At 40.1% G+C, this 26,360-nt stretch overlaps 1 protein-coding gene across 5 annotated transcripts in view; it reads right to left on the bottom strand.

The window, feature by feature from the left end:
• The window catches only part of rubcn (rubicon autophagy regulator), a 46,461-nt gene extending 20,663 nt beyond the window's left edge, over positions 1-25,798 (bottom strand). For 3 of the 5 annotated variants that reach the window (XR_009816880.1, XM_061976039.1, XM_061976041.1), the window contains exons 1-11: positions 25,601-25,798; positions 19,773-19,926; positions 15,300-15,383; positions 14,551-14,710; positions 14,359-14,465; positions 11,914-12,136; positions 8,071-8,496; positions 3,808-3,855; positions 3,265-3,360; positions 1,153-1,268; positions 879-1,083 (exon numbers count right to left, since the gene is read on the bottom strand). Coding sequence is in view for 4 of the 5 variants with exons in the window: in XM_061976039.1 (XP_061832023.1) it covers positions 879-1,083; positions 1,153-1,268; positions 3,265-3,360; positions 3,808-3,855; positions 8,071-8,496; positions 11,914-12,136; positions 14,359-14,465; positions 14,551-14,710; positions 15,300-15,383; positions 19,773-19,926; positions 25,601-25,638 (1,657 nt within the window). In the remaining variant the exon portion in view is untranslated. The remainder of the gene's footprint in view (positions 1-878; positions 1,084-1,152; positions 1,269-3,264; positions 3,361-3,807; positions 3,856-8,070; positions 8,497-11,913; positions 12,137-14,358; positions 14,466-14,550; positions 14,711-15,299; positions 15,384-19,772; positions 19,927-25,600) is intronic. The other 2 variants (XM_061976040.1, XM_061976042.1) reach the window with 2 other exon arrangements.
• Positions 25,799-26,360: the final 562 nt, after the last annotated feature.

Genomic DNA, 26,360 nt, shown 5'->3' with positions numbered 1-26,360 from the left:
CCAAATTTGGAGATTTTAAAATCACCGCGCTAATGCTAATAAGTAGCATGTATATGGCATATCCAATTTAAATTTGCATCGAGCTAGAGCATTTTAAAAAGCGAAGCCTTACTTTGGAGTGCTTTCTATCAGGCATGCTTGCTTTGTCGACATGGAAAGCTAGAACTTTACTGACAGGCAGCCTGCTACGAATACACCTGCTGAGTCTAGTTCATTTTACGTGAATAGGTTGGTACCGATTAGGGCTGCAAAAACTAATCGATTAAAATCGATTATAAAAATAGTTGGCGATTAATTTAGTCATCGATTCGTTGGATCTATGCTATGCGCATAGGCTACTTTTTATTTTTTATTTTTTTATAAACCTTTGTTTATAAACTGCAACATTTACAAACAGCTGAGAAACAATAATCAAAATAAGTATGATGCCAGTATACTGTTTTTTTCCAATAAAATACTGGAAAGGATAGAAATGTAGTTTGTCTCTTTTATCCGATTATTAATCGAAGTAATAATCGACAGATTAATCGATTATCAAATTAGTTGTTAGTTGCAGCCCTAGTACCGATAAAAGTACAGTGACCAAATGAACCTGGTTTCTATCTGCAACAAGTCTAGGACTGTATCCAGCAGTGTTACATGTATAATTCAACACAAAATGTGCCTAAAATAAAGAATGTTTTTTCATTACTAGTACCATTTTTGTAGTTAACATCAACACACTTTTGTTAACATTAAATTTGAAGCACAAAAGGGTTATTTCTATTGAAAATCGGATTGTTTGTCAACATGTTTTGTTAACAAAGCCTAAGCGTAATTGCTGATGGAACAAGAATTTCTCCAACGTTGTATATCATGTTTATCAACCATGTGCTTACTGTGCTGGGAGGCCGTGCAGGGCGGCAGGCGGCTGCGTCGGATCTGCTGCCTTCGAAGGCGGATCTTCTGCTTGAGCTGCTGAATCTCAGAGTCACTATCTCCTTCCTCCTCGCCCTCATCCTGCTGCTGCCGATGCTGCAAGTTATACTTCATCAGCTCGATGGCCGCGATAAGCGACTCGGAGATGCTAAAATGAGCGTTCTCCTGCAGAGAAAGAAAGTCATAATAAGATTTAGACTGACTTCGTAGAGAGTTCTACTGTTAATTATGTACCTTTTCAAGGTCCGCACAGCTGCCAAAGTCCTGCTCTGACAAGTAGCTGATGAGGCTCTGGCCCTCTGAGGGCTTCCTGAACAAACCATCTGATGCCCTGCTGTACTGAGACCCATCTGATGCAAACACAATAAATAGTAGGAATGATTAAAATGAACGATTGACAGATGATTTGCGATTCTTATTTATTCAGATTCTAAATCGATTCATATTTTTTATAAATCGACTGTGAAAAAAATTAATGAGAACAATTTTTTTTTAAAGCATTTAAAAAAATATGTTTTTAAGACATCTCTAATACCCTGTAATTGATTCGCATTCGAATTACTGGGTTTCAATTACGTGACCAAGAGGCCCTTCCAGCATTCAGGCGATGGTCTCCAGTCCTCTTATGCTACTGATTATTTACCTGCATCAGTGCAGATTTGGGTGTAATTTGAAAGGTTTGGAGGCAAATCGCATTTACGAGACATAACAAGTGCCGTGCTGCTGTGATGGTGACGCTAATGAGAAAAAGGATAAGTTTGTTTGCAAATATTAGTCTCTTATACAATTCATGTCAGCAGTTGTTTTTATGCTGTGAAGTTCATATTTGATCTCATTATTTAGCTATAAATGTCCCTGTTGTTCAGCAATGTTTGCTAGCGATATCAAGATTCAGTGTATGCGGTTGTGCCTACCAGAGATTTATTAATCTAGTTAATTATTACTATTAAGGATATTTTCTTGATGCCAACAAACATCACCTAAGATGCTATAATGTGGTCGTCCGTGTCGAATAAAGCACTTGGCTTTCCTGCACAACAACAACAAAGCTTTTAGTTACTGTTATGAAAATGGACAATGAAAATACGGTGGATAAGTCCAATTATCACAATACTTATTACTAGGACTTATCATGACAGTTTATTTGCACAACCAGGTCTTCGTAGTTATATTTAGGCATAGAAACCACAAATGAACACATAAACCAATGCGTTCTCTTGTCCTTTCTTTACATTTAGTTCTGCTCTCAAACACTACTAATATAGTAGAAAATAAAATTGATTGCATCACAGAAAAGTTTTTCAAACAAATCAAATGTTCAAACAAACATTTTACAAAGTGATCACCACAGACACAAGCTTGGTCCGATTGTATTCCACAAGATGATGAAATATATTATTTTTAAGAGCCATTTCCTTTGACGCATTTTGTTTTTTCCCTGATATATTACCTTTATGAACCACTTCTTTTGTGACTTTATGAAAGCTCTTCCCTATCTCTCTATTTGAACGACTGGAACACCCAAGTACAGAACAGCAATACGGCATTTTCTGCTCACACTACACTCACTCTCACTTGTTTTAATGCTACGCTTAAGATGCTTGACCATCATGTGAATTAAGCCGCGAAAAAGAAAAACAGACGTGGCGTCATATGCAACCCAGCAAAGGCGATCCTTATTTATTTTGAATCTAAATCGATTCATTATTTCTATTTTTTTAAATAAATATATGTACATACATTTTTTGAATCTAAATCGATTCATTATTTCTATTTTTTTAAATAAATATATGTACATACATTTTTTTTTTAATTAATACTCCAATTCAAAATAAATTCATAATTTTCAAAAATCGATTGCGGAAAAAACTAAAATAAATTTAACAATACATTAAAAAAAAACATGTTATATATATATATATATATATATATATATATATATTTATATTTTTAAATACAGTATATACTTTTAATCTTCAATCATTTTTAAAAAGAACGTTTTTAGTTCATCTTTTGTACCTTGTAACCGGTTTCAAACTGAATTATCAGGTTCATACCAAATAATACATTGAGAGTATCGTGTTAAATCCAGAATCAATTCTCAATTGAATAGTCACCCCTAACAACCGAAAACAAATCGAATAGTAAGTTGTTGTAAGATTCTCATCCCTAATAAAAAGCATCTAAAACATAACTGAATAATTGATTTCAGGAGGTTAGAGATGCTGTTTGGGTATTCTATGCCTAACTTTGTCTATAGCTCATTTGCAATACAGACAAACAGAATGTCATCTTTCTCCTATGCATGCAGAATGAGATATGCTGAGTCAGGACATATGGACTCACGAGAATCCATGTAAAGGGAAGCGGGCGTGCTGGCGTCACTGTGCTGAGGTGAAAAAGGGTTGTAGTCCTTCATGCAGCAGTCATCGCTTGTCGATTCTGTAGAATAAAGTGTTCCCCCATTAGCCGTGTCTCAAATCTCATTCATGGAAACATGCATAAAAATGATGACGACTGGCTTCTGTTGGGTCACAAAACGAAACGCATGGATACAGTTGATCTGATTACATGCGGCGACAAACTATGGCTGTGGACCTTTAATATGACAATGACTGAGTGTAAAAAGTACTTTTCCTCCTTCATATACAAGGCCTAAACTTAGGCTCTGGCTTCCTTAATGCATACATTACTTCTTAAACTCAGAATGGGACTCAGATGGATACGGAACTTGCACATACAAAAACAGACGCCGCACAAAATGAACAAATCATGAAAAAAACACATGCAACTTGAAGGATGTAAAGAGTGCATTCACATGCAGTGGGAAACAAAAATAAGGGGAGAACGGGTTGAAGTGATGGAGTACAGTGGAACTGCACTGCCAACCTGCTACCGGATCCTCTATTATTATGGTGATTTTCCGGTGGGCCGCTCCTTCGCACAAATGGCAGAAAAGGAAGTAGAGCAAACAGACAGCATGTTACCTCAACCAAGAAGGAAAAATGGGTGTTAAGTAGAGATGTCCGATAATGGCTTTTTTGCCGATATCCGATATTCCGATATTGTCCAACTCTTAATTACCGATTCCGATATCAACCGATACCGATATATACAGTCGTGGAATTAACACATTATTATGCCTAATTTTGTTGTGATGCCCCGCTGGATGCATTAAACAATGCAACAAGGTTTTCCAAAATAAATCAACTCAAGTTATGGAAAAAAATGCCAACATGGCACTGCCATATTTATTATTGAAGTCACAAAGGGCATTCTTTTTTTTAACATGCTTCAAAACAGCAGCTTGGAATTTGGGACATGCTCTCCCTGAGAGAGCATGAGGAGGTTGAGGTGGGCGGGGTTGAGGTGGGGGGGTACCAGGGGTGTATATTGTAGCGTCCCGGAAGAGTTAGTGCTGCAAGGGGTTCTGGGTATTTGTTCTGTTGTGTTTATGTTGTGCAATGGTGCGGATGTTCTCCCGAAATGTGTTTGTCATTCTAGTTTGGTGTGGGTTCAAAGTGTGGCGCATATATGTAACAGTGTTGAAGTTGTTTATACGGCCACCCTCAGTGTGACCTGTATGGCTGTTGACCAAGTATGATTTACATTCACTTGTGTGTGTGAAAAGCCATACATATTATGTGATTGGGCCGGCACGCAAAGGCAGTGCCTTTAAGGTTTATTGGCGCTCTGTACTTCTCCCTACGTCCGTGTACCACTCCGTACAGCGGCGTTTTAAAAAGTCATAAATTTAACTTTTTGAAACAGATACCAATAATTTCCAATATTACATTTTAAAGCATTTATCGGCAGTCCGATATTATCGGACATCTCTAGTGTTAAGTGAGCAGCTTTGGGTTTGGTCAGATGGATTACAACTTGCTATTGGGGTGAATTTTCATCAATCATTTAAACATATACATATAATAAATGCAGTACTTGGCTGCAAGCGGCAGAGGCGCTGTTGGTGCAGTCATGCATTAAGATGTCAAAAAGGTCTTCGAAAATGTACAGTAGGGAAGGGAAAGTGGGTCAGGGGTCATTTGCTGAAAATGATGGAAACCGCCACTCTACATAGCAACTGACGCTGTGGTCACAGTTAAAATTGCCACAAAACAAATTTTAAGACATTCAACACTTTACTGGCGTCTGGCGGCTAAAGTGGATAGTGCGCCCCTCAATTTGTCACGTTTCATGCATCAGGTTAACACAACGACTGGGGCAATATGAATCCCCTTGCTACTGTATATGTTGTGGAGGAAAGTTATCTTCTAATACTATTGTTATGCATGTTAATGCCACGTTCTAGCTGTGTCTGCAAATTTGACCGCAACAAGCATGTGAAAGTGACCTCAACGCACTGTAGCATTCTTGCTCGCGAGCTGGGGGCAAACGTCCTTGAACAGTGCCTTCATGGTGGCAAGTAAACAACATTTCTGATAAGTATTATCCGTGGAGGATAAGGAAATAGCTAAATATGCTACACTACACACCGTAGGAAGATAAGCTAACCGCTAACCATTATATGCCAAAGCTCTTGAAAGTAAACAAAAAGTAAGCGGATAGATAGATAAATATCTAAAGTAACGATACCAAGTATAGACTGAGCATATGGTCGATACAACAGTGGTTAGAGCAATTTCTTAACTTTAAAATACTTAAATGGATTATACTTTTATAGCGCTTTTCTACCTTCAACGTACTTGAAGCACTTTGACACTATTTCCACATTCACACACTGAGGGGGGGAACTGCCATGGAAGGCCCTAACCCCGACCCATCAGGAGCAAGGGTGAAGGGTCTCGCTCAAGGACACAACGGACGTGACTAGGATGGCGGAAGCTGGGATCGAACCTGGACCCCTCAAGTTGCTGGCACGGCCGCATTACCATCCGAGCCACCCCGTCACACATCTTTTGTTATTGTTTAAAAGGAAATAAGTCTCTGCACGTAGGAGGGTTTTAAGAGCAAAGACCAAATTATTTACAAACCCCGTTTCCATATGAGTTGGGAAATTGTGTTAGATGTAAATATAAACGGAATACAATGATTTGCAAATCATTTTTCAACCCATATTCAGTACACAGACAACATATATGATGTTCAAACCGATAAACTTTTTTTTTTTTTGCAAATAATCATTAACTTTAGAATCTGATGCCAGCAACACGTGACAAAGAAGTTGGGAAAGGTGGCAATAAATACTGATAAAGTTGAGGAATGCTCATCAAACACTTATTTGGAACATCCCACAGGTGTGCAGGCTAATTGGGAACAGGTGGGTGCCATGATTGGGTATAAAAACAGCTTCCCAAAAAATGCTCAGTCTTTCACAAGAAAGGATGGGGCGAGGTACACCCCTTTGTCCACAACTGCGTGAGCAAATATTCAAACAGTTTAAGAACAACGTTTCTCAAAGTGCAATTGCAAGAAATTTAGGGATTTCAACATCTACGATCCATAATATCATCAAAAGGTTCAGAGAATCTAGAGAAATCACTCCACGTAAGCGACATGGTCCGAAACCAACATTGAATGACCGTGACCTTCGATCCCTCAGACGGCACTGTATCAAAAACCGACATCAATCTCTAAAAGGATATCGCCACATAGGCTCAGGAACACTTCAGAAAACCACTGTCACTAAATACAGTTCGTCGCTAGTGTTCTGTGGTCTGACGAGTCCACATTTCAAATCGTTTTTGGAAATATTCGACATCGTGTCATCTGGACCAAAGGGGAAGCGAACCATACAGACTGTTATCGACGCAAAGTTGAAAAGCCAGCATCTGTGATGGTATGGGGGTGCATTAGTGCCCAAGGCATGGGTAACTTACACATCTGTGAAGGCACCATTAATGCTGAAATGTACATACAGGTTTTGGAACAACATATGCTGCCATCTAAGCGCCGTCTTTTTCATGGACGCCCCTGCTTATTTCAGCAAGATAATGCCAAGCCACATTCAGCACGTGTTACAACAGCGTGGCTTTGTAAAAAAAAGAGTGCGGATACTTTCCTGGCCTGCCTGCAGTCCAGACCTGTCTCCCATCAAAAATGTGTGGCGCATTATGAAGCGTAAAATACGACAGCGGAGACCCCGGACTGTTGAACGACAGAAGCTCTACATAAAACAAGAATGGGAAAGAATTCCACTTTCAAAGCTTCAACAATTAGTTTCCTCAGTTCCCAATCGTTTATAGAGTGTTGTTAAAAGAAAAGGTGATGTAACACAGTGGTAAACATGCCCTTTCCCAACTACTTTGGCACGTGTTGCAGCCATGAGATTCTAAGTTAATTATTTCCCAAAAAAAAAATTAAGTTTATGAGTTTGAACATCAAATATCTTGTCTTTGTAGTGCATTCAATTGAATATGGGTTGAAAAGGATTTGCAAATCATTGTATTACGTTTATATTTACATCTAACACAATTTCCCAACTCGTATGGAAACGAAGGTTGTAAATCACAGCCAATAGTAAAACATAACTTAAATATTTAATTGATATTGTTATACCACCATCCCGTGTTTTGTTTGATTATAACTGTGATCAAAAATGTAATCCTTCATTGGTCTTAAAAAATTGGAGTATCAAGCTAGCATTGATATGACCAATGCTGCCCCTGTAACTACTTGGCATTGGATCGGTACGCAATTTTGAAGTGTGCCCCAAAACTAATGTAAAGTAGCCAAACAACAGATGAATAAGTACCGTATTTTTCGGAGTATAAGTCGCACCTGCCGAAAATGCATAATAAAAAAGGAAAAAAACATATATAAGTCGCACTGGAGCCCGGCCAAACTATGAAAAAAACTGCGACTTATAGTCCGAAAAATACGGTACTTATTACATTTTAACTGGAGTGTAAATAGACACGTTACAACAGAAAGTAACCAACTATTAACAGTACATTAACAAGTAGAATAATAATAAAAGTAAAATCAATTTACCAATAGTTTTGATTTAAAAAAAATACGTCAGCAGCTAAATTAAGTCTTTGTAACCCATTTTGAAATGGTTCTATTATCATTTACATACCAAATTATATATATCGTGATTTATATCGTTATCGCAGGAGGCTGTGATATATGTTTTAGGCTATATCGACAATCCAAAGAAACCTATTATCCCTTCAAAAATCAACGTACCTTTCCTGAGTTTTTGGGTAAGGCCTGTGTCAGAAAAAGAACGCGTGTGTCCCCGAGAGCCTCGGCTCGGCTCTCTCTGGCCCTCCGAAAAAGAGGAGCGCCTGGGCGCAGCCAGGGCTTGGGAACCTCCTAGAGTGGTACGGCCCTTGCTCTCTCCGGGCTCGCTGCTCGGCGTGGAGCTCTGGGTGCTGCGGCGACTGCGTTGCCCCAGGTTACCGATGGCCAGGTACTCCGGACCTTCGTCATAATCACAGTCGCCTGAATCGCCCGTGTCAGGCTGAGGGGAGGGAAGCGAGGGACACTCGGAAAGCGAGATGGAGGGTATGGATGCGTGTCCAGGAGGGGGCGTCACGCCCCGTTCGCTTTCCTCCGGCTTGGTCATGCTCACCCAGGGAGCGCCCAGACTGCTGGCTGGTGAGGTAGAATCTGCAACAGTACAAAGTAATTTCTGTTTAATGACAGGACCGAAATGATGAGAATCCCCACATTCTACCTTCATTAATAACAAGCAGTCTTGTTATGGCTCATCAGTCTATTCTTACACACACTGTGTATTATTCATTGTCCTACAATGATGCTCTCTGTATGGAACACAACAACCAGCATTTAGCAGCAAATCCTTAACAATTAGTAAAACAGAGAACATTTGTATGTATGATAAATACTAACCTATTCAATACTAACAGTCTGGAACGGACATACGCGGTCTTTAAGCTGATGTGGAGTGGTAATACCTAGTGAATAACTCATGAAGCTAAGCTAATGGTGCAGTAAGTTCAATGATGCAGAGACGTTTGTTACTGCTGGATACTTTGTACGGGTAAAAATAGGCAACTTTAATTATTTGATAGGCGCTACGTTTTAGACTTTATAATGTTGTTCAATTAAGGACACTTTTTACGCATGTCTAGCTTGTGCGCTATTGTGTGCTTAGCTGTTGTGTAGCTGCTATAAGCCTATAGCTTGACATGTTTACCTTTTGTCAATTTACTAAAATACAAGAAAAGACCACCGTTGTGTTTATTGGAAGACATTTAGATGTTAACTTGCTGCCCAGCTCTGCTTGTATCGGACCGCTTTTAGATGCAGGATGTAATCCAATACTTGTTTTTGGCTGTATTGGATCGAAGCATCCCTAAAAAAAGCTATCACATTTCTTAGCTGCTTCATTGTTCACCATCCATCCATCCATCCATCTTCTTCCGCTTATCCGAGGTCGGGTCGCGGGGGCAGCAGCCTAAGCAGGGAAGCCCAGACTTCCCTCTCCCCAGCCACTTCGTCCAGCTCCTCCCGGTGGATCCTGAGGCGTTCCCAGGCCAGCCGGGAGACATAGTCTTCCCAACGTGTCCTGGGTCTTCCCCGTGGCCTCCTACCGGTCGGACGTGCCCGAAACACCTCCCGAGGGAGGCGTTCGGGTGGCATCCTGACCAGATGCCCGAACCACCTCATCTGGCTCCTCTCGATATGGAGGAGCAGCGGCTTTACTTTGAGCTCCCCCCGGATGGCAGAGCTTCTCACCCTATCTCTAAGGGAGAGCCCCGCCACCCGGCGGAGGAAACTCATTTCGGCCGCTTGTACCCGTGATCTTGTCCTTTCGGTCATGACCCAAAGCTCATGACCATAGGTGAGGATGGGAACGTAGATCGACCGGTAAATCGAGAGCTTTGCCTTCTGGCTCAGCTCCTTCTTCACCACAACGGATCGATACAGCGTCCGCATTACTGAAGATGCCGCACCGATCCGCCTGTCGATCTCACGATCCACTCTTCCCTCACTCGTGAACAAGACTCCGAGGTACTTGAACTCCTCCACTTGGGGCAAGATCTCCTCCCCAACCCGGAGATGGCACTCCACCCTTTTCCGGGCGAGAACCATGGATTCGGATTTGGAGGTGCTGATTCTCATCCCAGTCGCTTCACACTCGGCTGCGAACCGATCCAGTGAGAGCTGAAGATCTTGGCCAGATGAAGCCATCAGGACCACATCATCTGCAAAAAGCAGAGACCTAATCCTGCAGCCACCAAACCAGATACCCTCAACGCCCTGACTGCGTCTAGAAATTCTGTCCATAAAGGTTATGAACAGAATCGGTGACAAAGGGCAGCCCTGGCGGAGTCCAACCCTCACTGGAAACGTGTCCGACTTACTGCCGGCAATGCGGACCAAGCTCTGACACCGATTATACAGGGAGCGAACCGCCACAATAAGACAGTCCGTTACTCCATACTCTCTGAGCACTCCCCACAGGACTTCCCGGGGTACACGGTCGAATGCCTTCTCCAAGTCCACAAAGCACATGTAGACTGGTTGGGCAAACTCCCATGCACCCTCAAGGACCCTGCCGAGAGTATAGAGCTGGTCCACAGTTCCACGACCAGGACGAAAACCACACTGTTCCTCCTGAATCCCAGGTTCGACTATTCACCATTATCTTAAAATAGCACATCATATTCAACCTTTTCACTAACTTGCTCTATTTTTCAGCTACTCTCATCTTTCCTAATCAGAGGTTTGTATATGCGTGACCGGAAGAAAAGCTCCGACTTGCGTTGTCATTTAGTGTCACCTATAGATTTGCATTCATAATTCTTTAGAATCTTTTTCAGACTATTTTTTTGGTGAAAAATAATGCCCTACAGTATTTCCCAGTCAAACTGTTATTATTATTATACACTGCCAGTCTATTCAGTTACAATACCATACCAACTTTATTTATAAAGCCCTTTAAAAACAACCGGAAGAAAAGCTCCGACTTGCATTGTCATCTAGTGTCGCTTATAGATTTGCATTTATAATTCTTTAGAATGTTTTTCAGACTATTTTCTTGGTGAAAAATACTGCCCCTCAGTATTTCCGAATCAAACTGTTATTAATATACACTGCCCACCTATTCAGTTACCATACCATACCAACTTTATTCATAAAGCCCTTTAAAAACAATCGGAAGAAAAGCTCTGACTTGCGTTGTCATTTAGTGTCGCTTATAGATTTGTATTTATAATTCTTTAGAATCTTTTTCAGACTATTTTCTTGGTGAAAAATACTGCCCTCCAGTATTTCCCAGTCAAACTGTTATTATTATACACCGCCCGCCTATTCAGTTACCATACCAACTTTATTTATAAAGCCCTTTAAAAACAACCACAGTTGAAGAACAAAGGGCTGTACACCAAAGAAATACAGGCAAAGGACAGACTAAAAAATAACATTTAAAACAGAGGTAAAATACACATTGAAAAAGCAAATACAAATTATCTTAAGAACAATTTGTTAGATAAAAACAGTTTAAAAAGTTAAAAACAGTTTAAAGTCTCATGCTGGGTTCAAAGCCAGTGAATGAAAAATGGGTTTTAAGAAGGGTCTTAAAAGTAGCCAAAGAAGGGGCCTGTCTCACATGGAGAGGGAGATTGTTCCAGAGTTTGGGACCCACAACAGAGAAGGCTCTGTCCCCTCTAAGCTTGATTTGGGTACCTCCAGGAGCAGCTGATCAGCTGACCTGAGGGACCGGATGGGGGCATAGAGGTGGAGCAGCTCAGAGAGTTAAGGTGGGGCAAAACCACGTAAGGATTTAAAAACGAGTAAGATCATTTTTAAATGGACCCTAAAAGACACAGGCAGCCAGTGGAGGGAGGCTAAAACAGGAGTAATGTGCTCTCTTTTTCTTGTGTTAGTTAAAAGTCCGGCAGCTGCATTTTGGACCAGCTGCAGACGTGAGAGGGAGGATTGACTAATTCCAAAATACAAATAGTTACAGTAATCCAGCCGAGATGTGATAAAGGCATGGATTACTGTCTCAAACTGTTGCCTAGAAAGAAGGTTTTTAAGTTATCAAACGTTCCTTACTTGTGCTGTTGCTGTTTGGGGAGCCAACTGCTGTCATGTTCCCATAGGTGGCTGTAGCAGCCACATCTCGGAGGGAGCAGTGTGAAGTGGTGAGCCTCCGGTTTAGAAACTCTCCAGTCGGTGCAGTGTCGGCAGTTCTCCATGCCCCGCCAGCCCCCGGCAACACACACAGGCTCTGGCTCTTTAACAGGCCGAGGCACGGCAGAGTCTTCAGAGGGGACAGCTGCAGGGTGAAGGGAGCAAAGATGATAGGCGGTCGTTTCTACGCATTTATCAGACGATTTTTGTGAAAAAGTATGTGACCGGTCATTACCGATTTATGTCTTTGATCACAAATACCAATCTCGTTTGACTGACACTCTTTATTTTTGGTCCCCCAAATGACAAGCGGCCAGTAGCTAATTATGTGTCTCCATTCTAAATTGATAATAATCGCCTTCATCAAAGAGAATAAACTGCATTTTCTAGTTTCTTAGGTGTCATTATCACTGGAGGCTGAGGCAAAAGTGCTGATAAAACGTAGAAGGAAGCTTGTTACAGCAAAACAATAAGCAGATATTTACAGGAAATGAACAAGTAAATGGTAAATGGGTTATACTTGTATAGCGCTTTTCTACCTTCAAGGTACTCAAGGCGCTTTGACACTATTTCCACATTCACGGCAGGAGGTGCCATGCAAGGCCTTAACCACAACCCATCAGAAGCAAGGGTGAAGTGTCTTGCTCAAGGACACAACGGATGTGCCGAGGTTGGTAGAAGGTGGGGATCGAACCAGGAACCCTCAGATTGCTGGCACGGCCACTCTTCCAACCGCGCCACGCCGTCAAGTAGATCAGTATGAGTCGAGAGCAGAAGTGTCCAAACTTTTCCCACTAAGGGCCGCATACTGAAAAGTGTGGGGCCCATTTTGATGTTTTTTAATTTAGAAAAAAAAACCGCTAAAAACAGACAAAGACAAAACTTTGTGTTATACATGAAAAGGTGTGTTATTATTAGTTTTATTATCAACATAGCAGCTAACCCGTTTAATTTTTCTTCTTTTTACATTGTGCCTTTTGCTCTTCCTACATTTTTACTAGAGATGTCTAATAATGGCCTTTTTGCCGATATTCGATATTCCGATATTGTCCAACTCTTAATTACCGATTCCGATATCAACCGATACCAATATATACAGTCGTGGAATTAACACATAATTATGCCTAATTTTGTTGTGATGCCCCGCTGGAAGCATTAAACAATGTAACAAGGTTTTCCAAAATAAATCAACTCAAGTTATGGAAAAAAATGCCAACATGGCACTGCCATATTTATTATTGAAGTCACAAAGTGCATTATTTTTTTTAACATGCCTCAAAACAGCAGCTTGGAATTTGGGGGGTTGAGATGAGGGTAGCGGGGGGTGTATATTGTAGCGTCCCGGAAGAGTTAGTGCTGCAAGGGGTTCTGGGTATTTGTTCTGTTGTGTTTATGTTGTGTTACGGTGCGGATGTTCTCCAGAAATGTTTTTGTCATTCTTGTTTGGTGTGGGTTCACAGTGCGGCGCATATTTGTAACAGTGTAAAAGTTGTTTATACGTCCACCCTCAGTGTGACCTGTATGGCTTATGACCAAGTATGCATTGCATTCACTTGTGTGTGTGAAAAGCCGTAGCTATTATGTGACTGGGCCGGCACGTAAAGGCAGTGCCTTTAAGGTTTATTGGCGCTCTGTTCTTCTCCCAACGTCCGTGTACACAGCCGCATTTTAAAAATACATAAATTTTACTTTTTGAAACCGATACCGATAATTTTGAAACCCGATACCGATAATTTCCGATATTACATTTTAAAGCATTTATCGGCAGTCCGATATTATCGGACATCGCTCATTTTTACTGTTGGCAGGTCAAAAAAATCTCAAGGCGCGTGCCTCAAAGGGCCTCTGGGGCCACACTTTGGACACCCCTGTTCTCGAGAGAGGATAATACAACTGTTGGTGTGACAGCATTGTCAAAGTCAGTAGACGCCACGTGAGAGGAGGTCGAGTCCATCCATAAAGATGTGGCGTCAATATTAAAGGTAGTATCAGTATACGAGCGATACTAGACTGATCAATGTGATATTTTCTCAAAGGCATTTTTTTTGTTAATGTGTACAAATTCAGGGAATAATTCCCTGGACTCAGGAGGACTTTGAGGTCAAAAACAAAATGATTCACATGAATGAGTAATAGTACTGTTGACTTTGTTTTGATCAAACAATTGTATGTGATAAAAGAGAATAAGGATTAGTTTAAATATTGACACACTGTCAATAGCTCTCACCATATATACATGGAAATACTCCTGGATGATGGGTAATGGAATAAGGGGCATAAAACCCTCATTGAAACATCCCTCGTCTTTTCATTGTTTTATAAATGTCTGCATGGTGTTCTAAAAGCTTGCACATGAGAGACACCCACCCCGACTGCGTCTATCTGAGCCAGCAGTTTGGGATTATTCTGCTCCACAGCTTCCAGACACTGGAACATGGCAGTGACGTGTGGCTCACTGAGCAGGAAGGCCTCATCTGAAAAAAAATCGCAGGATGAATGAAGGAACAACCTCAAGAAAGTGACAGTAAAAACAGCATGAAAGGCTGATGACCCGCTTACCGTTGTAGTATTTTCTTGTGTGCGTCACGTGCCGGAGTAGAGGTTTGAGCTGCGCTGACAGCATGTGCACCTGCAAGCTGTGGAGCAACCAGCGTTCGGCCTTGTAGCTCTCGCCGCCGCTTAGCACCCTGCTGTTGACTACCGGCTCCAGTTGACTGAACTATGGACAGACCAGGAAAAGAAGGTGAGGAACATGGCCTCAACATGGAGAACAAAGAGTGCGTTGAGACTGTACCTGTCAGAATAATTGTATCTAAGTTATCACAAAACTTTGTGTTTCAAGGAGTTCCCGGCAAGCAGACAAAAGCTGTCTTCAATCCTACCAAGCAAAAGGCTTGTACAACTCCTCTGTGTAGGATGGGAAGCAACATGAAGGTGTTCTGTTTCTTTCATGTATTGTAATCCACAGAAAGATTTTGTCTTGACCCAAGAACTACAAAAGCGAAGAAGAAGAGGGACCAGACTCCCCTCCAGGCGACCTTTTCTGTGAACTGTTTTACGACCTTTTCTTTCAACTGTTGTAATCAAAGATTATGGCTGTTTACGACCCCCGTCCCTTAGAAACAGCTGTTGTTATGTAATCAGGGAAAGTCCAAATAAAAGAGGAGGCGTACAATCTTTCGCCAGAGCGTGTTGAGACACTGTCCAAGGGTACAGTGTCTACACGTTTGTCCTCATTGAGCTAAATTAAATTCTGTCTCTTCTTGTCTTGTTTAATAGATGTCATCAGTGTTTGAACCTGACAGTACCTGTTCCACATGTGAGGCGAGGTGAGGTCTGATGCCACGGACAAACCACACAAACGGCCAGTAATCTCTCTGCTTGTAGTACACCTGCGATTTCAAACAAAAAAAAAAAAGCTTTTAAAAAGGATAGTAAAAACATCTTGAAATTAAGCAAGCACACAATCTTGGTTTTCAGTTAGTTAAATGTAGTTAGACATGTTCATGTCACTAATGTTTACTTTGGCACATAAGATGGTCACTTTGCTTTGTTTTACCAGCAAATATTGATCTAATCTTAAAATGAAAAAGGGAGTATTAGCTGACCCTTTTTATGCATCCCTGGCCAACTATGCTAAATGAAGGATGGAGATAAATTGCGGTCCTGTCTCGCATACAGTATAGCGCCTGAGTCCCAGGGCGGATACTGGGATAGTGTTCTCTGATTGGTGTGCTATGATCTTCTAAACTTAAAAAAAAGACAATTTAAAAAGGAAGGAGCATCACTACTTTACTTCCTTGTTTTGTCTTTGAGATGCAGCAAAAAGTTCAATACAGTGAAGTTGATTGGGTCAAAAATCAAACCGTGATTTCAGTGGTGAAATAGGAATAGCCAAAAACATATATCGCGATACATATTGCTGCTTCCTGTGATACCTGTATATCACCATATATTATGTAGTATGTAAATGATAACATAAGCATTTAAAAACGGGTTACAATGGCTCCTAATTTAGCTGCTGACGTATACAGTAACATATTGCATCATTTCCTTCCGAATTATTTTCTCAAAACTATTATTCATTTACTTGTTGATTTAGTGTTGCTTTCTGTTATAACATGTTACTATCTACACTTCTGTTAAAAAGTAGTAATCACTTATTATTTTGTTTGGGTACTTACATTACATTAGTTTAGGCAATACTACAAACTCACACAAGTGATTCCGCTGCATGACTGCTTGTATCGGAAAGTTTAGACGCAAGCCGCTGTTTTTGTTGATATCGGCCCGATATCTGATATCAATACTGGATCGGGATACCACAGTTAAAATGTAACTCAATACATTGCCTGTACACTTAATAATTCCCTCTAAGGTTGAATTTACAATAATGACACACTGCAGAACTGATTATTTTAGTATACCGTAAATTCCTTTTTTCCTATGCTATGAACCCTGCGGCTTATAAAACAATGCGGCTTAATTGTGGATTTTTTTTCGCTAACTGTGATAATGCAAATAGTTTTCAAAAAAAAAAAAACACAAGCTAAAACCCTGAAAAGGTGTGTTATTGTTTGTGCTCTGGCATTATCTTTTGGACAAGTTCGCTCAATGCAGGTGCTGGGGAGTGAACGTCTACAGTATTGCCTTCGGTCTAGTGCTTTCAACCGGTAGTAGAAGTGCCATTCTGTCTTCTATCGGTCCATTGCGTTGCTACTTGTATGGATATTTCATCCAAAGCAACAATTATAAGTTTTACAATATGACTAAAATTGTTCATACTTACTAAACTGTCCCATTTGTGACGTCTGTAGGAGCGTTCGCATATTTGTTCGTGTTAGCGTAACGTAATCAAGCTAGCGTAGTATTAGCTGGTATGCTAACACGTTTACGAGTGTCTGTTTTTAGTATAATTAACTTACGATGGCATTCTTATTGTATTGTTTCAGTTTCACAAATTCCTCAGTAAATTCACCAAAACCTCACCGTGGAGTTATTGAGTCTGTTTAGCTAGGTTCCGCAGCTAATGGGTCTATGGCGATGACTTCTGTTTTGTTTGATCAGCCGTTAATTTGCAAATAAACATCTACAAAATAATTTTGTCTGAATAACTAATTTCACAACGTATATATTAGAGATGTCCGATAATATCCGACTGACGATATTATCGGCCGATAAATGCTTTAAAATGTAATATCGGAAATTATTGGTATCGGTTTTAAAAAAGTAAAATGTATGACTTTTTAAAACGCCGCTGTACGGAGTGGTACACGGACGTAGGGAGAAGTACAGAGCGCCAATAAACCTTAAAGGCACTGCCTTTGCGTGCCGGCCCAGTCACATAGTATCTACGGCTTTTCACACACACAAGTGAATGCCATGCATACTTGGTCAACAGCCATACAGGTCACACAGAGGGTGGCCGTATAAACAACTTTAATGCTGTTACAAATATGCGCCACACTGTGAACCCACACCAAACAAGAATGACAAACACATTTCGGGAGAACATCAGCACCGTAACACAACATAAACACAACAGAACAAATACCCAGAACCCCTTGCAGCACTAACTCTTCCGGGACGCTACAATATACACCCCCTGCCACCCCAAACCCCGCCCCCCCAACCCCACCTACCTCAACCTCCTCATGCTCTCTCAGGGAGAGCATGTCCCAAATTCCAAGCTGCTGTTTTGAGGCATGTTAAAAAAAATAATGCACTTTGTGACTTCAATAATAAATATGGCAGTGCCATGTTGGCATTTTTTTCCATAACTTGAGTTGATTTATTTTGGAAAACCTTGTTACATTGTTTAATGCATCCAGCGGGGCATCACAACAAAAGTAGGCATTATAATGTGTTAATTCCACGACTGTATATATCGGTATCGGTTGATATCGGAATCGGTAATTAAGAGTTGGACAATATCGGAATATCGTGTAACCCAGGTGACAAAACCCCATTTAAATATCCTTTCTATTTATTTTTCGTCGTCTAAGCTGTTCTTGCGTGCGTCATTACGTCACGCGGTCACGTGACTTAACGCGGCTGTCAGACAGCATAAAACCCGGAAGTGGGCTGCTACCGGTGAGAGCGAGAGGAACACACTGTGTGAGGTTGCTGCAGGTATGTGACTCGGTTTTACGCTTTAATTATTAAATCAGCCTTCTAAACTGAAATGAAATGATGTCGAACTGTAGGAGCCGACTACCGGAGCCGTGGGTCGTCCGCGGGAGTGTTTGAGAGTGATTTATCTGCGGAATTGGTAAGTTGCATTTGTGTAGCCTAGCCGCTGCATTCGTTTTGAATGGAGCTGTTAGCATCTACTTATATGCCCGGTTTCTCTGAATATAGTTGAACCCAATGAATGAAATGTTATTACTGTCAACAATTGTCTTATTGTTCTTGTGTTGTCATACTAGCTTTGATAGTTATCAGTGCTATGCATCCAAGGCACTTTATGAAGCAGTCCAGTCAACCACTGTGTCTGCTAGCACTCTATTTGTGGATGCAGTGTTTACATTTTGATACCTTTTTAGAGAAATGAATATTTTGATATAACAATTATTATATTTATTCTAATTGGATGTATGAATTATTTATTGTACAATATTAAGGAATATACTTTGCTATTTGAATACAGTGGTATTATTTAGTATTTAGTATTTGAATTTATTTTTTGTGTGCGCACTGGAAACTTGACTGGTCCTGCCCCTTTTATACAGGCCAGGTTGGATGGCGAGCTTAGAGCCCCTGAACTAGAGTCTGAAGCTTTATGCCTGGAACCGAACTACCTGAACTGAATCCACCCAACCGAACCCCGAGCTGGTAGGAGGCTTCTCAGCAGCCGCCCTCTGTTTTTCCCTTCTTTTTGCCAAAACGCAACAAGTTCATTGCGGTCCTCCTGAACCTTCACCTTTTTCCCCGTCCCTTCACTAAAACCCCTCTGGACACTGCCACCACAACGTGGACTTTACGGGGCCTGTTTAATGAACTATGAATTTGTGTTGCGCTCATACCATCGTTGGTAAAAAAAACAAGGACTAAATCACGTATACTGATGTTGTAAATAACTGAACGCTGTGTGAATTGATGTATATGTGAATGGCCATTTGAATTTACATGTTTAATGTTGTTTGTTATTTTTCCTATTATTCTTTAATATAATTTGGTACCACTTAAACATAAATCCTGTGTTCAGTCTTTATTACTCTCCATTCCTAGAGCTGAATTTAGTTTCTTCTGATCTAGCCCAGACATATCATTCACTATTTTACTTAGTACTTGTACAGTGCTTTATTAGAGTAACATACAGGTTACAATCGGATATCAACAAAAAAGCCATTATCGGACATCTCTAGTCTATGGCGATAACTTCTGTTTTGTTTGATCAGCCGTTAATATGCAAATAAACATCTACAAAATAATTTTGTGTAAATAATTAATTTCACAACGTATGTGGCTTATAGTCCAGTGCGGCTAATATATGGAAAATATTTTTTTCTTCAAAAATTTAGTGGTTGCAGCTTATATGCCAATGCACTCTATAGTCCGGAAAATACGGTAATTTATTAATAAGAGAAAAAATATATAGAACAGTGAAAAATAGAAATTGTGATGTCTGAGTGGACCAAATGGATTGACTATGTGATGTAAACAGCAAGGGAACTAATATTCAATTATGAAATAGATGAGTTGGCAGATTGTTTTGAAGTAAAAAAAAATAAAAAAAAGTGTGATGTGAAACAGTGAACGTTATCTTTGGGCACTCTGACCTGCTCGTTCTTCAAGCCGTGGCTGAGAATGTTGTTCATGTCCTTGTGGAGGCGCTGTAGGCCGCCGTAGCGGGACCAAACGTTGGGGTTGTTGGTGGACAGCAGACCCTCCACTGTGGTCTTCAGGCTGGACAACAGCTTCCAGAGGTCCCTCCTGCCGTGATGGGGTAACAACGTGAGAGGGGGGCAGGAAGTTGAGGAATGAGGAAGGACGCGGGAGAAGTGCTGGCATTAGCAGCGCGGTGGAAGGATTTATGACTCATGTCGAGTCAGATCTTTTCCAAGAATGAGGTGAACTCAACGGCAAAGTTTAAGTAACTTTCTGAAATATGCAGCAACAGCAGAAGCATGAATAACAATGTGCTAATTCATTGATCGTTATTAATAGGTTATTGCGATCATTTCTGAACAGGACTTCCTGCCTTTTGCCTGAAGTCAGCAGGATGAGGGCTGTTTAAAAATACCAACAATGAAATGTCTTTTATCTGCAGGCATGAGCACCTGATGGTAATTAACACTGGTCATGCAGCTCAGCTGACTTGCTCTTTAACAGCCAGTCTTAAAATATGTTATGAGGACAATCAGTAAGTTTTGTCTTTGATCAAAATGCAGACTTATGACACTGGGGGCAAGTGGTTCTAACATAGGGCTGGGCAATATGGCTGAAATCTTTATCAGTCCTTGTATCGGTCGATGGATTTTTTTTGTTTTTAACTATTTTTTATTTTAAAAATGTATGACCTACTGAAAGCACAAAAAAAAGTATATTAAATGCAAGCAATTTTTTTTTATTTAAAATATAACCGCCCTCTGATAATAATCCCCTTAGCTATCAGGGCAGAAAGGAATGGAAATGCCACTCCCACCATGGAAAACAATCAATGTAAACTAAATTGTAAAATCACATTGAACACTTAATACCTCTTAAAATAAAGGTGAAAAAATAAGGAACCTGTAAGAAATGCTTAACAAAGTAACAAAACAGTGCAAAGAGGGAAAATGCAAAAAAAACCAAGAGAAACCTGAAAATAACTATTTTTTGCAGGTTTAGTGCCAGGAAGTTACAGATGTGCTCTGGTGGTGTTAAGTTAAGTTAAAGGTTAACTACCAATGATTGTCACACACACAGTAGGTGTGGTGAAATTTGTCCTCTGCATTTGACCCATCCCCTTGTTCACCCCCTGGGAGGTGAGGGGAGCAGTGGGCAGCAGCGGTGCCACGCCCGGTAATCATTTTTGGTGATTTAACCCCCAATTCCAACCCTTGATGCTGAGTGCCAAGCAGGGAGGTAATGGGTCACATTTTTATAGTCTTTGGTATGACTCGGCCGGGGTTTGAACTCACAACCTACCGATCTCAGGGCGGACACTCTAACCACAAGGCCACTGAGTAGGTGTGGTATTACCGATCTTGGTAGGGACAGACCACATTGGTCTGATTATGGTCCCTTTTGAAAAATCAAAACAAACTGCCATACTGTCGAGGGAACTTTTCCTGTTTTATGGACAATTCATTTGTAGTTTCTCTTCTCACTCCATGCAAAGAAAGAATCAACCGCGTGTCAATAAGATGACACAACCGTACTTGATAGTTGACAGCGTTACCTGATCGGCTGTTTGCGTGTCACGCCCACTGAACACCTTCTGCGTTGCTCGGTTACCAGAGAGCGAGTGCCTTTGTTCATGCAACCAACCTAGCTTCGCAACCTTTGGTTTCATGCGACGAAGAAGAAAAAAATGTTTTATGGAACGCATTTTTTATTTATATTGACATGTCTAGCGCGATAGACAGTACAGGCCAAAGGTTTGGACACACCTTCCCATTCAATGCGTTTTCTTCATTGTAGATTGTCACTAAAAGCATCAAAACTATGAATGAACACATGTGGAGTTATGTACTTAACAAAAAAAAGGTGAAATAACTGAAAACATGTTTTATATTCTACTTCCTTCAAAAAAGCCACCCTTTGCTTTGATTACTGTTTTGCACACTCTTGGCATTCTCTCGATGAGCACCTGAAATTGTTTTCACTTAACAGGTGTGCTTGTAGTTGTGATGCCTTCAGTGACAATCTACAATGTAAATAGTCATGAAAATAAAGAAAACGCATTGAATAAGAAGGTATGTCCAAACTTTTGGCCTGTACTGTATATTGGTATGGTTTTATCGCCGAGCCCTATTCTAACATCAAATTTGTCATTTTCATGTTGTGTATATTCTTGAAGAAAGATGCTGACTACCGCAAAGAGTCTCAGAGGAACAAGGGTTGTGTTGTACGTATAGGCTCAATAAGATGGCTGTGGTTAAAGATTAACACTGTCTTTTTATAGTTGGGCCAGTGTGTGTGTGTGTGTGTGTGTGTGTGTGTGTGTGTGTGTGTGTGTGTGTGTGTGTGTGTGTGTGTGTGTGTGTGTGTGTGTGTGTGTGTGCGTGTGTGTGTGTGTGTGTGTGTGTACACATGTATTCTACACAAGACAGGCCTGACCAGTATAGTCTCTTGTAGTAGGGTTGGGCGATACTGGAAGTTTTGGTATCGGCCCGATGACTAAATACAGTAGCAGTACTGCCGATACTTTTTTATTATGGATGCACGATTTATAGGGATGTTCCAATTAAGGTTTCATGCTGCCGATTCCGATCATCCATGAGTGAGATTGGTCGATATCAATACCAATAACATGTATTAATTGTAATTATTTCCGTTTATTTATGGTGAGTGCTATTGACAGTGTAACAATATCAACACAATATTTAAACTAGTTCATTATTCACTTTTATTACATGCAAATGATAAATACTACACAATTATTATCTACTACTCATTTACATCATTTAGTTTTTGCTCTCAAAGTCCTCCTGTGTCCAAGGGATTATTCCCAGAGTTTGTAAAGTTATAGTGAAAATGTGGTACTGTTGCATTGATTATATACTGATACTACTGCTGTGTACTGACTGTGACAATGCTGACACATCAACACTTGCTGTTATATCCATCTACTTATTGATTTTCTCTTCAAATCGGCTTACTTTCTGCTGTAAAATGCTTTCATCGCTGTGATATGTTTATCCTCGTTCTCCAGTGATAACGGTACTTAATAATGATACTTGAACTAAAAAAAAAGCAGTTTATTTTCAATAATGGAGATTATTATTATTAATTATTAATGTATAGAGAGGCACATAATTAGCTGCTAGCCTCTTGTCAGTCGGGACGCGAAAAATAAAATAGTCGGATGGGATCGGCATTAAAAGACATAAATCAGCAGTGATCACATACTTTCCCCCCCCAAAAAAAGTGATATACTTATACTTACTGATGATACTTAAACTAAAAGAATGTTATCCATGATTGTGTTGACATTTTCTTCCACTTCAATACTACCGTATTTTTCGGACTATAAGTCGCAGTTTTTTTCATAGTTTGGCCGGGCTCCAGTGCAATTTATATATGTTTTTTTCCTTCTTTATTATGCATTTTCGGCAGGTGCGACTTGTACTCCGGTGCGACTTATACTCCGAAAAATACGGTAATAGCTGAAGGGATTTTATTCAGAGACAGGTTACATACATCCATTTTCTACCGCTTGTCCCTTTTGGGGTCGCGGGGGTGCATTGAAATAAAAACATTTTTCTCTTGGCCAAAAAAATATCAATAATCAACCAATGTAAAAAAAACTTGTATACTTATTATACAGTTTTCAGCCATTTCGCCCAGCCCTACCGTCACCATACTAAAGCAGTATTTTTCCACTAAAATACACGACTTTATTGGTATAAAACAAAGTCTTGAGTCACTTAAAAGTGTAAATTCAGTCCCGCTACGAATACAAGTATCAACAAGCAATATCAATGAATGAATTTAGATGTTTTTTTGTCTTTTTTTCCCCAAAACGGGCTGCATACCTTAACCACGCTCATTTTTTCTTTTCAACCCTCGTCCATTCCCTATACGAATGTATGGAAACTAACGTGCAGGACTGAATAAATAAAATAAATAAGATAAAATAAAAGTTTAGTCCAATAATATTCATATAATAAATACTGCATAACAAATTAATTTCCATTCGTTTATAGGAATGACAGACCAAATTCAATCTTACACAGTAACTTCCTGGCAGTAAATCTGCAAAACACTGTTCTTCAGGTTTGTCTCTGTTTACATTTTCACACTTTGCACTATTTTGTTACACTTGATCATGCATTTCTTGCACAATCCTTATTTTTGCACCTTAGAGAGGTTATTGTTAAGATTGTGATTTTAGAATTTAGTTTACATTGAATGTTTTCCATGATTGTGTTGACATTTTCTTCCATTTCAAGCTGAAGGGATTTTATTCAGAGGCAGGTTACATTTGAAATAAAAAACATATTTTTCCCCTGGTCAAAAAAATATCAATAATCAACCAATATAAAAAAAAACGTATATACTTATTATACAGTTTTCAGCCATTTCGCCCAGCCCTACCATCACCATACAAAAACAGTATTTTTCCACTAAAATACACCACTTTATTGGTATAAAACAAAGTCTTGAGTCACTTTAAACCTCTAAAGGCCTTAGTGGCCACATGCGTGGACAGCACCTTTTAGCTCTTATTCCCAAAATTGTTTACATAAGTGGTCCCCAACCTTTTTGTAGCCGCGGACTGGTCAACGCTTGAAAATTTGGGGGGGTTATGATTTTTTTGTTGTTGTCTTTTGTCATAAAGAAATATATTCATGTGTGCTTACGGACTGTATCCCTGCAGACTGTATTGATCTATATTGATATATAATGTATATATTGTGTTTTTTATGTTGATTTAATAAAAAAAATTAAAAAAAATTTTTTTATTTTATTATTTTTTATTTATTTCTTGTGTGGCCTGGTACCAATCGGTCCACGGACCGGTACCGGGCCGTGGCCCGGTGGTTGGGGACCACTGGTGTACACTACTGAATTGGGGTCTTATGGCCGCTTATGTGGACACTTACCATGAATTGATTTACTTGGACCCCGACTTAAACAAGTTGAAAAACTTATTGGGGTGTTACCATTTAGTGGTCAATTGTACGGAATAAGTACTGTGCTGCGCAATCTACTAATAAAAGTTTCAATCAATCAATCAATCAATCACTTATACTGCCATCTGCTGGTGTCAGAAGAGTATAACGGATGGAATTTGGGGAAAAAAAGTGTAAAAATAAAAATTTGCATGAAGTACACGTTTGTGTACTTATGGACTAAGTACATCATATCAAAAGATGATGCTTAGTTTGTATTCTAATTAGGGTTCAATAATTGCGGTGAGGTAGCGACTTGTCCAGGGTGTACCCCGCCTTCCCGCCCGAATGCAGCTGAGATAGGCTCCAGCACCCCCCGCGACCCCAAAAGGGACAAGCGGTAGAAAATGGATGGGAGGGTCCAATAAGCCCAAATAGCAATGAGGGGAAAAAAAAAAAAAAAAAAAAGCATGTAAACAAACAGCTTGGGCCTTAAGAGGTTGTTAAAGTGTAAATTCAGTCCCGCTACGAATACAAGATTCAACAAACAATATCAATGAATGAATTTAGATGTTTCTAAATGTCAACATTCTGTCAAATTCTGACAGCTAGCGTTAGCTAAGTGGAAGAGCGTCTTGTTTTTTTAATGATTCTGATTATATAGTCGAATAAGTAACGCCAATTTCCACGCAGAAATATTTTTATTATTCGTTTTTAGAACAATAAAAAATGGGCCTTGTCCTGTAAATATTGACAATTTTATTTAGTGGATATAGTTTAGCTTAGCTTAGCTTAGCTTAGCTTAGCTTAGCCTAGCCTAGCCTAGCAGCGAGCGTGTAACTCACCTGTGCTCCGCCGCCTCGCCCTCCGAAGACAGCTCCATGTCTTCCGGGCGTAGGATGTGCAAATCGTCCTGAGTGAAGCTAGCTGCCAGAGAACGAGTGCGAGTTTCTGAACGTTTTAAATGAGCAGCATTGTTTCCCACTCAATAAACACACACAACCTCTTCTCCGCCATGACGGCCCCGCCCGCTGACAAATAAGACCCGGATGGAAACAGTGGAGGAGGAGGAGGAGGAGGAGGAGGCATCGTATGATGAAGGCTCACACCAGCGAGTGGGCGGGGCCTCGGGGCTTCCAACGATCGACACTAATATCGACAGTAAGGGTGATATCAGTATTGGCATGATTAATTGAATCAAAAACACTGAAATTCCACGACATAGTGAATTTGCAAACAGCTAAAATTATACACAAAGCAAATTATAACCTGCTACCCAAGAATGTACAACAATTATTCTCAACAAAAGAGGAGAAATATAATCTTAGAGAAAAATGCAATTTAAAACAATTGTACGCACGTACAACACTTAAAATCTTTAGTATATCAGTATGTGGAAGTAAATTATGGAATGGATTAGGCAAAGAAATCCAACAATGTACTAATTTGATCCACTTCAAGAAACTCTTTCATTTCATTTCATTTCATTTTTTTATTTAACTCCTTCATTGATGTGCATCTTTGATCAATAGACAATTAAACCTCAGCAACTAAACACACATTTACACACCAATGCCTGAGAAGGAACAGGTTGAAGAAAATCTA

Source organism: Nerophis lumbriciformis, linkage group LG14, assembly GCF_033978685.3.
Source record: "Nerophis lumbriciformis linkage group LG14, RoL_Nlum_v2.1, whole genome shotgun sequence".
Classification (NCBI taxonomy): domain Eukaryota; kingdom Metazoa; phylum Chordata; class Actinopteri; order Syngnathiformes; family Syngnathidae; genus Nerophis; species Nerophis lumbriciformis.
Note: the sequence above shows the minus strand (reverse complement) of the source record. Positions and strands in the feature narration are given on the sequence as shown.